This window comes from Dromaius novaehollandiae, chromosome 8, assembly GCF_036370855.1.
Source record: "Dromaius novaehollandiae isolate bDroNov1 chromosome 8, bDroNov1.hap1, whole genome shotgun sequence".
NCBI lineage: Eukaryota > Metazoa > Chordata > Aves > Casuariiformes > Dromaiidae > Dromaius > Dromaius novaehollandiae.
In genome coordinates this window covers 36742091-36754789 of record NC_088105.1, presented here as the reverse complement: position 1 = coordinate 36754789, position 12699 = coordinate 36742091, and the positions used below count along the sequence as shown (strand labels likewise).

Genomic DNA, 12699 nt, shown 5'->3' with positions numbered 1-12699 from the left:
TCTGTAGTCCAAACTAAAACAAACAGTTGTCTCTTACGCTGCAGTAACACCAAATCCTGCTTCAGTTACTCGAGGAAGGGAAGGTAGGGAGGGGAGAGCCAGCCCAAGGAGGAGTAAACTCTAAATTAAGCAGATCTAGGTTAATATATTCCGTCTTTCTGTTGATTCATTTTAAGAAGCGAATTTGCATGCTGCTCTGTTGACTCACTTGTGTTTGTTCCTTCTAAGAGACTTGAAAAACAGATTACCATATTTTGGTTGTAGGTTTATCCTCTCTGCATTGTCGCCTACGTCGAGCTTGCAGTGCTAGGATCAGTCTGTCAGAGCCGAGTGTGTGTGTTCGAGTTCGGGTTTGTTTTTCCCCTTGAGACTGTTGAGCTAAAAACGAGTATTGCGTAAAAAAGAGTTGTGTCATTTCTTCTTAACGTGAGCCCGAGAAGGGAGGAGAGCCCAGATTATAGCTGCAGGTCCGTCACCGCGGGCCGGGCATCCAGCAGAGCCGTCGTAGAGGGGAAAACGCCACCAGCAGCGTTTCACGGCCAAGGCCACCATCCGACTGCGCCGGGGTGGCCGGGGACGCGCGAGCTGCTTCTGCACTTGCAGCGCTCCCTCAAGCCGGATTAGAAAAAAAAATGGCATTTGTTGCAGTGGCCGCAGCCAAGAAAAGCGTGCCGGGAAGGTTCTGGATGCTCTCCGCGGTTTGGCTGAAGGCGGCTGCTCGCTTCCAACTTGAAAAGATTGCCGTGAAACTTGGAAGCGGCAGCGCTGCGCCGAGCGCTGTGTGGGATGGTGGCAGGTCTGGGAGACGAGAAGAGTTGTGAAATTTTCGGAGCTTTATTTTTTACTCTGCCATTCCCTGTGTACGTACATTAGAGAGAGCTTTTTAAAAATGTAGTCTTCCCTTCGAGAAGTGCAACTGCGTAAACGGATGTATTGGCTTCCCAATCTGGTGCTGGCGGGGTGCTGTCTCTCCGAAGCGATCCAGCGACGGGCGCGAGAGCGTTAGTGTGTGCAAGAAATGATCAAAAATATTGAACCAAAATCATCAGCCTATAGCACCCTGCATGCCCAGTGCCTCCCAGCTACCTTTAAAATGAAGAAAAAACAGCTTTGCATCAGCACCTTCCCAAACATTACCTAAAAGTTATTCCAAATGGCAGCAAAGTATCCAGCCAGGATATCCTGGTGTCCTGACAACAACCATCGCTTATCCGCTGGTTGTTAATCATCTCTTACAACCTAACACCGCCGCTTTTTCCCTTTGGTAGTTGTAGTTTTACCTCTGCGTGCGGAGGCCCTGGTTAGCAATGCCGGGATTAGATGCATCGTGCCCCTATTAAAAGGTTTCATAACTCGCTGGTTCGCGCTCGCGTCCTGCCGGAGCCCGGCGTGCGGGTCGCTTGGCGCGGCGGCAGCTCTCTGCCGCCCTTCGCGAGCATCTTTCGGATGGCTTCGTGTCCGTCCTTTCTGCTCCCATTAGAAAGGCTGAGGGGCTTCTTCACGTGGGGTTTGCCGCTGCTATTCGGTGTAAATGGCTGGAGTTTTGATCAGTCAAGGACGTGCTAGTAGTTTATTTGGGGAAAGCCTTTCCTGCCTCCTCGACCCGAACTTAGAGATGCCCTCAGCAGAGCAGCGCACGTCAGTGTGCGCATAAATCCGGGAAAAGGTCAACAGCGCTCAAGGACATGCTTAAAATTCAGGTTTGAGCCCTCTGGGGAGCTGCAAACTATGACGTGCCCAGCGATCCCCCTCTCCCGCCCTGGCCGTTTTTCCCTAAATGAGTGAAATACCGCTCAGAAAGACGCAGCGCAGGTGGCAAGGCGGGCTGGCTCGCCCCGGGGAGCGGGGCCTTGGGAGGAGTTGGCGTCAGCGGAGGAGCCGCGCTCCCGGTCGGAAACCGGGCGGTCAGCGAGTCCTGTGCCTTCTTCCCATCCCGATGCCCTCCTCCTCCTCCTCCTCCTCCTTGAGCCCTTTCTGGAGCCGAGGAGGAGCAGCCTGCGTGGGTCCGGCGCGTCTCAGCCGGCCTCGCTGCTCCAGGGCCACACGCCTCTGCAGGCAGGATTTAAGCAGAGAGCTCTGTAGCAACACAAAAACAAACCTTGCTTTTTTTACCCTGCTCCAGACGTAATCCTAGGAGAACAGGATGCTCTCCTGGCTCGGGGAAGCTCCTAAGAGTGTTTGTGCTCTTGGCATCCTTTTCCTTCCTCATTTCGCTGCAGCGATAATCATCCAAGCAGCGGCAGCAGCTTTTCTCCTTCCGTCCCTGTTTTCTCCCGCAAAAACAAGCGCGTCCCTCTCGTGCCCCGGGGCCGGGAGCTGAGCTGGGGCCGGGAGCGGAGGGGGCGGCTTTCCCCCCGCCGCCGGGGCGCTGGTGGGGTGCAGCTGGCCTCCCTCCCCGTGTGCCTGCCTGCAGCTACGTCTCGCAGCCAGGCGCCCTGGTGGGTTCCTTTTTTTGCAGTTGCCGATTGCTTGTATGTTCATCATCATCTAATTTTTTTTTTTTTTTTAGTCGGAGTTCATTTTCACAAACTAACCCTCTTGTTTTTGTTTGTTTGTTTTTTTCCCTTCTCTTTCCTTTTCCCTTCTCCGGTTTCCCTTCTCGTTATGGTAGACTGATCCTTGGTTATCATTGCAGAACTACGGCAGCGGGATGAGACCTCCACCCAACTCTTTAGGCCCCGGCATGCCTGGAATTAACATGTAAGGCCAATCCGTGATACTTTTCCCGGTGAATACTCGCCCGCAGCCTCCCACTTTATGTGGCTTTGGGAACCGCGTTGCTCTTCATTGCCTCCGTGTGCCGGGGAGGGGGGAATGGCCGTGAGGGACATAAGCAGAGCTTTTTTCTGTTTCATTTTACCTGCAGGGGCCCAGGAGCTGGCAGACCATGGCCCAACCCCAGCAGTGCTAACTCAGTAAGTGTCCGCCTGTCCCTGCCTTTGGGCAAAAGCAGGGTTGGTGGTGGCCGTCCCAGAACGGGGTGGCTCTGGGGACCTCCCCGGTCACCGCGGGACAGGGAGGGGAGGGCTGTAACGGGCCGGAGGTGGCCGCGCGCCAGAGGAAACGTGCACCACCCTCTCCAAGAGACAGAGCTTCCTCACCTGGGCGTGTCGTTAAGCGAGTCCCGCTAACGAGAGGAGGTTTTCTTTCCCCTTTCGTTTGGTCGTTACCTCTGTGTCTAACGCGCAGCCTCCCTGTTCTGGTCTGCTCCCCCGGCTTTGGGGTGCAGCGAGGGCGGCGGGGAGGGTTTGCTCATTTGCAGCGCTTGGCCAAAACCGGCAGCTTCGCTTTGGGGAAGGCAGGAGACGGCATCTTCTGCAGGCACCCGCTCACGGAGCGGCTGTAGGTGCCCGATGGGCTCCAAAACACGCTTCGTCTTCCTCCAGTACCATCCTTCTGCCTTTGCGTCCTCTTCCCAGCAGGGGCTTGGGGGAGCGGGTGAAGCGGTGGCTGTGCACCTCGGGCGTTTAGGAGGCCTCGGCGGGGCTCGGTAGCTGTTCAGCCTAATTTGAGCCTTGGGTGGACCGCGTGGGCCGCAGGCAGTATGTTAGCCGCGTAGCTGGTCCTGCTTTTTGGCTAAACCCGCCCGTCTCTTGTCTGTAGATCCCATACTCTTCTTCATCGCCTGGTACATATGTGGTAAGTCCTTAAGCTTAATTTGTCGGGTTAAAGGGAGGTGTTACGGCTCGGTGACTCTTCCCGTGCGCACGGGGACGCGAAGCAGCACCTCCGTCCCGCGGCCGGGGCGCATTCGGGTGGCCTCAGGTCTAGCCTGGGGGGGAGATGTTTTAAACCAGACGGGAATCGAAAATCCTCTGAAATGCCACGTGTTTACTCGGCATCCTCCCTTGCCGATGTGGCAGCGAGAGGCTTTACAGGAGCCCTTCCCCACGCTCGCATCCCCGCAAACACCTCCCGGTTTAAAGGAGGGGAGGGGGGGGAAATCCTGGTTTGTCTCGAGGCTTAAACAAAGAATTGCACTCGGCTCCGCGAGCGCAGCGGAGGCTTTAGCGGGAGATTAATGCTTGGCCGACTCCCAAGGTGAGCGGCGGTTGCTGACAGCAGCAGGATCTCGCTGGCCTCCCGCGGCGCGGCAGCGGGGTGACGGGCGTTTCGTCTCTCCGCAGGGTCCCCCCGGCGGCGGCGGCCCCCCGGGAACACCCATCATGCCCAGTCCCGCAGGTAGGGACCCCGCGGCGGTGGCGGCGGTGGCAGCGGTGGTGGTGGCACGGGCAGGAGCTGGCTGCCGCTCGCCTATTGTTCGCCGCGGCCTTTGTGTCGGCCTCGCTGCCGGAGCCCCCCGGGAGGGCGCGCGGGGCAGGGCCATCGCTGGCGGCCCGGGGAGCAGGGCTCGGCCACGCCGCTTTCTGCCTTCGCGCTGGGGAGTCAGCGGTGCTTGGGGGCCGACGGGGAACCGAGTGTGCTCGCTCCGAAAAAGGAAGCGTTTCCAGCGCGGTTGGCTTCTCCCGAAGCAGCGCGTGTGCTCCGAGCAGCCGCCTTCCCCCTGACCCTCCCACCGACCATCAGGCTTAAAAATAAAGCGGTGTCGGGGGCCGGGGCCGGTTTCGGGGGGCGGAGGGAAGGCGAGGCGCCGGGGGCCACGGCTGCAGGGGTGGAGCTACGCGGCGGCAGCGCGACTCGCGCCTTGGCCTCCTGCATTTTCATGAGAGCCCTGACCTACATTTCAGGCTGGGTCCCCCGCGGCAGGGCGTCCGTCCCCGCGCTCGCCCCTTCGCCCCGCAGCCCTGCGACATCCCTGTATTCCTCCATCTCTTCCTTAACTCAGACGCGGCGGCGGGAACGTCGCTCGGGAAGGTTTCGAGGTGTCAAACGGAGGATCTTCCTGCGCCGCCCCTGCCAAGCCGGCCCCGCGGTTGCCCCTTAGAAGTTGAATTATTTTTCACAGTTGAATTTCTGTGATTAAAAACTTTGTGAATCTTCATTAAATACAAATTAGCCAGAAAATGGTGGTACTTAAAGGGAATTTTAGGTGATAAAATACAAAAGAATGAGTTCAAGTGGCATGAGTTTGTTTTAATTAAGAAATGAATTAATCACCCGACTTACTGGGCTTCACTGTTCCACAGATTCAACAAATTCAAGTGACAACATCTACACAATGATTAATCCAGTACCGCCTGCAGGCAGCCGATCGAATGTAAGTCTGCTTTCTAATAATTTACATATCAGATACCATAACAAATCATAATTAACTTCATCAGTTGAGAGTAAAGCAGTTTAATTGATTTCAGCCATTTGTTACAAAATAGAAATAAAACAAACCATCAAAAAGTGATTAACTCTTCAGCGACTTTGTTAATTTTTTATGCTTATTAAGAGCGGCGTTTCTGCTGCTCCGGTCAAGATCGTGTCAGCCGCGCATCCGGCAAGCTGCAGCGTTTTCAGGGGTACGGGCAGCCTCGGGCTTCGTCCTCCTCGGACGCCAGGCCCAGAGCACCCTTTGCGCTGCCGCGGCGCCCGTGTTTCCCTGCGCCGGGACGGCCGATTCCCTCGCGGAGCATTTGGGGCTGCGAGCCCCGAGCCGCGTCCCAGCCAGCTCCCGGCCGCCCCGAGCCCGGGGGTGTCCCGTGAGGCGCCAGGGCGTTTTGTGCCAGTTTTGTCGCCCCGGTTTTAGGAGCCGCGGAGGAGCGGCTGCGGCTGCGCGGGGGCCTGCGGCGTTACCTCTGGGGTCACCTGTGCACTGTTGCCTTTCCCCTCCGCAGTTCCCGATGGGACCCGGCTCTGACGGCCCCATGGGCGGCATGGGCGGCATGGAGCCTCATCACATGAACGGATCGTTAGGTGAGCGCCGGCGCGGCGGTACCGCGGCCCGGGCAGCCGAACCGGGGCGCAGCTCGGGCCCACCGGTGCCCCCCACGTCCCCGTCACCCGCACAGCCCTGCCAGACCAGAGACTCGCGTCCGTCGCGGAGACGAGCGCTGGGTGCCGCTGGCTGGGGGATGCTCCGCGCCGTCTGGCGACGTCGAAAACGCCGGCGGCGGGCGCCTTGCCCGAAAGCAGCGCTGCTGAGGTCCGGCTCGCGCGCAGCAGGGCGGCGGATGGAGCTGCAGGAAGGGCAGCTTCTCCAGCCTGGGCTTCTCCAGCCCCCAGCTCGGACTCGTGTCCAAAGCAGTGCCCATGGCTGAAAACGGGGAGGAGGAGGGAGAAGGGAGCAGGCGGGCGCGAGGGCCGTTGCTGCGCGCTCAGTGAGGTTTTTCTTTTTGTCCCCCCCCTCGCAGGGTCAGGAGACATAGATGGACTTCCAAAAGTAAGTGCGCTCGTGTGTGGCCAGAGGATGTGTGTGCAATTCCCCCCCCTTCCTCATAACGCCGGCAGTGGGACCGCTGCGGGCGTTCGGGACCCGGCGGTATGGCAGCGGGGACGCGGCGGGGGCAGCTGGGAGCGCGGCCGGCGGCGGCGATGGGCCGCGCTCACGGCCTCCTTCTTGTCTCCCCAGAATTCTCCAAACAACATAAGTGGCATTAGCAATCCCCCGGGCACTCCAAGAGACGACGGGGAGCTGGGAGGCAACTTTCTCCATTCCTTCCAAAATGACAATGTGAGTGTCCACGGGGGCCGATGCGGTGGTGGTGGTGGTGGCTGCCGGCTGCTCGGCCCGAGGCTGCGAGCTGGGAGTCCTGGGCCCTTAAACCTTGGGTTTTGACCTTGGCTTTGCTATTTGTGAGCTGCTCCAGGCCAAAAAGTGGGGGAGGAAGAACTATGCCGGGCGGCTGGAGGAGCGGGTGTGGGTAGGTGCAAGCTTACGTCCTCGCCGGGATGACAACACGTGGGCGTAATGAATGAGCGGAGGGAGGGAGCAGGAGAAGATCCCACGGGATGGAGACTAGCTGGGACAAGTACCTTAGATCTGCACCTCCTCCACTCTCTCCCTGCCTTGGGAGCCGCTTGAGCTCCTCCAAAATAATTTGCTTTTGAGCCGGTGGCCACCCCCTCCCGCTTTGCAGCGGCCAGTGCAGGTGGAGCCAGCTGTGCTCGCCTCGAGTCTGGAGCCAGTGTCTGAGACCTGCAGGCTGGTGGTCACGCTGAGCTGAGGCACTATGTATGCATGCAGAAGTCTCTCCCGTTTTTACTATATTAGCATTATATACATGCATGCATTTTAATTATTTTTTTTTAAATTGCTTCTTACCCCATACTGTTTTGGTTATTTTCTCCCTGGAAAGACAAGCTATAGAGCAGATTATGTTCTGATAAATTAGAGTCTCTAGCATATTCTCTCTTTCTGATTTATTAGATCCAATTATGTTGCTTTATAGTTTTCATAAGCCCAAGCCTTACGTTTATATCCCCCTTTTCCCTAGCCGGAGTAGCGCTCAGTATTTTGGTCTGGTCGGCCTGATTTCTCACCCTGGCTTTGTCTCTCTTGCAGTATTCCCCCAGCATGACGATGAGTGTGTGATTTCCCTCCCCCTCCTCCTCTCCAGGATAAAGAGAGTCAGCTGCCGTTTGGAGGATCTCAAAGAATTATGCAAGAAGAAGCTAGGTGTATTGGCAGGGAGACGTGTGGCGGGGGCCAAAACCCCAGGTTTAGTTTCATGCAATAAAAAGGCTGAACTTTTTATTCCATAAAACATGAAGGACAAAACTTAAAATATTTCAAGACATGACAAGATCCTTCTTTGTGCAGAAGGGTTTATATATGTACATGACACTTCTTTTTGGAAACAAATGGAAGCCTCTAGCACCCAACTCCAATCTCTTTGCTTTGTTCTTTTAAATAAAAACAAAAACAGAACCCTGTTGTATGTTTGTGCCGTGCGACACCAGGAAGCTAGTCTAGATATGAAATCTCATGTTGTCTCTGTTGTAGTCATTTTTTTTTAAATAAACTGGACAGTTTACAATGGTGGTTTTCGTTCAGAAGGCCTGGTTTTTGTTTTTTTGGTTTTTTTTTGGTTTTGCTTTTTCTTCTATTTTTTTGTTCGTTTGCAGCACAACGCTTCCTCCTCCAGTAACAAGATCTGCGTGTGGAAGACACTCCACCACCTCGTTACAAACTTGTTAATGCAGGTGACCCCTTATAGGATCACATCCTCGAATTAATTGTGATCTTACTCTCTGTGACTGTGGCATGCACTGTGTTAGTCTTTCCCCCCCTCTCAGAATACAAGAAGAAGTCTCTGTCCCTCCCTTCCTGAGAGTCCTTGAGCTGGTTCACTACCAAAAAAAAAAAGATTTTTTTTAAACCCACCGAAAGAAAGGAGAAAGAAAGGGTTAATCTGACCTGGGACTTTGAAACCGTGATCTCCAGCTAACTTTGGTTTGTTTGGTCTTTTGGTTTTTTTTGTTTTGTTTTGTTTTGTTTTGAAGATGTGCTCTTGTCAGGGTTTCACTTCTCTATGATTTGGAACTGGATGGAGATATTTTTTACGTAATTATTGTTGTTAAAATGTATCCTTGCTATTCTGTAGGCTCGCTCTGTAATCCAAAATAAAACGAATCAAAAGCTAAAAAAAAAAAAAAACAAAAAACGCCCTTCCTTCTCGTGGGAGAGGTGGCTGCGGAGAAGGAGCAGGCAAGCCGTGTAAAGTGACTCTCGCCGGCGTTTTGGGATCTCTGTACATTACACTACCCCGTAGCTGGTCTTTGTTTTTCTAAATCTCCATTTCTGCTCCATGTATATCATATTATGTAAAATATTATCTCCCTGGATTGACCCTTGTGCGGATTATTGAAAGCATTGTATCTTGTTTCAGTGTTTTTTCTTACCTTGTAGTCTGGTTCTAAAATAAGAGAGGGGAAAAAAGTAATTATTATACATTGTAGTTTGTGTACGATATCTGTTGATAATGTTTTATTAAAGGGATGTCTTTTTTCCGCACCCCTTCATTGAAATGTTTTTGGGAACATTTGGCTTGTTTTTATTATTCTGACTGCAAGACATGAGATGACAAACTTTTTTTAGTGTGTAATATGAATTTTTTTAAATGTTTGCCTTCTTTTTCCTAGGCATTTTAATTGTGCTTTACCTGTAGAAAGTTGCTGGGTAGGGAGGGCGGGTGGGAGGGATGGGGGTCTAAGGGTGTCAGTCTCATAGTTACAGTCAGGTTAATATTTTAAAAGTAATGATAAGAAATAACCGAATGAAGATTTGTTGCATTGCAAAGATGCCCATGGGCTCCAGAAGGGGTCAACTTTTTTCTTTTTCTGCCTTCCATCTTGCTCAGTTTTTTTTTTTTCTTTTTTCTTTTTCGTTCTGATGTGAGGAAATGAAAGGACCGGTTTTAATGTATTTTAAAATGAATAGCTAAATTATTGTCTTCATTGGTATGGGATGGTTTTTTTTTGAACGAAACGGTTCTCCTCCTCCCCCCCCCCCATGCTGTAATAAATATCAACATAAACATTTGATTCCCGGTCTCTGCCGTTTGTTCCTGGTGTGTGCCGTGAGAGCCGGGCGCAGGCTGCTTGCTGCCGTGTTTATCGCCAGCAGGGACCCCTCCTTGTCGGACAGCGCAAATCTGGGCTGAGCGCTCGCCGTGCTGTCCGACGTCCGGGAGTGCTGCGATCTGGGGCTGAGCATCGGGGAGGAGATCCATCCCGGCAGCAGGACCTGACAGCGGGTTTCCTGCTTCAGTATGTGAAGCAGGAAAAGTTGGGTCACTCACTGGCTGCCTGCAGAGCAGAGGTGCGCGGTGGGTTGCGTTGCATGTCTGGAGGGTTTAGGAAGCACCCAGAAAAAAAAAAAAATGAACCTGCCTGCAGAGCTCATCAGCATGTAATTAAGCAGCAGAGCAAGCCAGAAGAGCTGGGGTCTGTCTGCAAGCTTTGCTGCCTGCACAGATTTGTCCCTGGTTTGAGTTAATGCTGCAGATGGTCTTAAATGGGTTCAGCACACAACACAATGCTGGTTTTGGTCGGTGTAATTGTATTCCTCTGTGCTCTGCAGAAGACGGTGCATGAGCTGTGGTGTGGAAACAACACGACCCCCACGAGCAATTAGCTGGTGCGTGCAGGGAACGGGGGGGCTCACCAAGGCCTGGAGGGTAACGTGTCTTTGGCAGCACGCTTCCCGGACCAAGTGGCATCGCTGGCACCCTCTGAGGTCGGGTTCAATCCCATCTTCTCACCCTACCCTGTTTTAATTCAAGTTTGCATCTGCCTCCACCACCAAGCGGCTGCGTTGCTGGACAGGCTCTTGCCTGTGCTGGGTGAGAGCGGCGGTGGGAGGCAGCCCATCGCTCCGGGTCTGGGCTGCTCCCACGACGTGAGCCGGACAGGCCTTGCATGCAGGCCTCCTGCCCCGCAGGGCTCCGGCTGCCTCTGCGCCAGCTGCCCGGCCCCCGCTCAGCCGACGGGCTCGAGCAGAACCACTGCCAGCACTCCCGGCTGTTGTGTTTTTATTACACGGCGTGGAGAAACCTTTCCTGGTGGTTCTTACTGGGTTACAGGCTAATTTTATTAAACACAGAGATGAGAAACTGCCAAGTTCCCTCCTCTAAAAGTCTCCTGAGCCCAACCTAGGGATAATAGTCTCCCACATTAGTTTTCATTAAATTAAATGCGGGAGGAGGATATGAACAACCAGGGGTTCCGGTTTGAGGACGGCATGTACTTGCTAACGCTATTAACACAGCCTGTAGAGTTTGATTTCGTACCAGGAGTGATTCAAGGCAATGTAGTGTTTAAGAAACAATTCTTGCCTTGAACAGCGTAAGGGATTCAGCACGCAAAATGTTTGATCTGAGCCCTGTATACCTGTTGAAACAGTTCAAATAGGAGATCAGTGAGTGGGAGCAGCCTGAAAAGCCTGTCACGAATGTGCTCAAAGGTCCCTGGGGGACAGCCTTAGAATTGTCACTGCAGCGTGGCAATTGTAGGAGGAGGTATTTGTCTCTGTTCGTAACAGAGGGAAACAAGGCAAAGCAGGAGCATGTTGAGAATACTGATTACTCATCATTCCTGGGGCCGAGCCTTTTCTTCCACGTCTCCGCTTTGAGGCAAACCGGCCACCTGCCTCAGGGCAACGCGTGCCCTCTGCAGCTGCGGATCCTCAGGTGACAGACGGGAGCTCCCCTCTGCTGGGGTGGCTTTCCGTACCTCCTCCCTTTGCTGGCTCTTTCAGCGAGTCCCAAGGAACCCATCCTGGCAGAGGTGGTGGCTGCACACCCAGGAGCACAGCTGTGAGGGGCTCTGGCGAAGGACGGATGACCGACTGTGCACCCCCAGCGCAGGCTGGTGCCATCTCCTGCCCGCTCACAACAGCAGATCTCCTCCTCGCAGCCAGGCACCTCCAGCTCTCCATGGCAGACTCGAGCCGTCCTGTTCATGCGTGTTCTGCTTCCCTTGACTGCCATTCATTAAAAGTTAATGTCTGGCTCCTGGTCTGTGCTGAGGTAATGCCATTCATCTGCTGACAAGTCTTTATAACTTATTGATGCCAACCCAGATGTGCCTCTGTGACCCATTGTCCTTCTCTCGTTCCCATCTCCCTGAGCTAGCCTCATTCCAGTAGGTCACACGAGAGGACTGAGCAGGGGAACTTTATCATGTATAATGTGCTTGGAAAGACTATAACCCCACACGTGCACAGCTGTCCGTGCGAGTGTGGCTGCTCTGCAGAGGCTGCCTAGCTCCCAGAACGCGTATCTAGTGCTGCCCCGCACCACAGTGGGCCAACCTTCACGTCCCTCCTGGGTGCCGAGCTGGGAGCCCCACTCTGCCCACCTTGAGTTCCCTCTTGGATTTCAGAGGTGCTTAACCAGGACAAAGAACAGCTGCTGGTTCCGGCGACGCGCGAGAACCGCTTCTCCCACCACTGCAGGTAAGACCAGCCGTGCCCTGAGCCAGGTCTCACATGCTTCCATACAGCCCTCCAGTCTGAAGTGACCTCTTACGGCTTCTTGTAACCAAAGCCAGTAGCTGAAGTGAGCCTGTTCCCCTGCTGACTGTCCAGTGCCTCATTCCTTCTGCTGTCCTTGAGAGCTGCCCATTTGCTCTCCCCTCATCCAACCCTCTCTGTGCTCTGGCTTTGTGTCTGCTCAGTCCTGGAGAAGCAGGACTCCAACTTCACTTACTTTCTCCCAGTCTACTGCCTGTCCTAATACCACTTTCTCCATGGAGAGGGAAAAACATCTAAAGGGATTTTGGCTCTTGTCCATGTAGACCATCCTCACAGCTTCCCGCATCTACTAGAAGCATGAGAGGTGTTTCATTTCTGGCAGCACAGACTCTCAAGCAGTGAATTTTTTAGCACTCTTTCTTCGTGAGGCGAGGCCCCGAGCACATGAAACTGGGCTGCTCAGGAACGGGAACACGGCTGTGATCGCGGCGCGTGCTGCTCCGCAGGGTTGCCTCCCTAACGGGCTAACGACGCAGAGCAGGAAGGGCGAGGGGACAAACACAGTCTCCGAGGGCTGCTGCCTAGACCTGTTCAGTGAGGTCTGTGCAACATAGTTCTGCTATGGGCTCTCTGCTGAGAAAGGGATACCTATCGGAACAGCCTCAACAAACCACTATACTTATTAAAACATATTCCTAAATAACTAGGTGCAGATTACAGATTTAAATAACATTTAAATAGATGAGCTGAATTAGGCATCCCTTGCGCAGGCAGATTTAACATAATCTAGACTGATACAACACTTAATAGATTATTTCTCTCTCTTCAAGCACTTTCTCCTGACTACTGAGTGATTTATTATTATTATTTAATTTACAGAAGATGCATCCCAATTT

At 53.7% G+C, this 12699-nt stretch overlaps 1 protein-coding gene across 3 annotated transcripts in view; it reads left to right on the top strand.

Annotated features, from left to right (window-relative positions):
- SSBP3 (single stranded DNA binding protein 3) overlaps positions 1 to 9372 on the top strand; it is a 92389-nt gene extending 83017 nt beyond the window's left edge. For all 3 annotated transcript variants that reach the window (XM_064516235.1, XM_064516234.1, XM_064516233.1), the window contains 9 exons: positions 2636 to 2700; positions 2867 to 2915; positions 3604 to 3639; positions 4128 to 4182; positions 5088 to 5158; positions 5724 to 5802; positions 6240 to 6268; positions 6458 to 6559; positions 7391 to 9372. In XM_064516235.1, the coding sequence (XP_064372305.1) occupies positions 2636 to 2700; positions 2867 to 2915; positions 3604 to 3639; positions 4128 to 4182; positions 5088 to 5158; positions 5724 to 5802; positions 6240 to 6268; positions 6458 to 6559; positions 7391 to 7420 (516 nt within the window). In that variant the 3' untranslated portion in view covers positions 7421 to 9372. The remainder of the gene's footprint in view (positions 1 to 2635; positions 2701 to 2866; positions 2916 to 3603; positions 3640 to 4127; positions 4183 to 5087; positions 5159 to 5723; positions 5803 to 6239; positions 6269 to 6457; positions 6560 to 7390) is intronic.
- The last annotated feature ends 3327 nt before the right edge of the window (positions 9373 to 12699 follow it).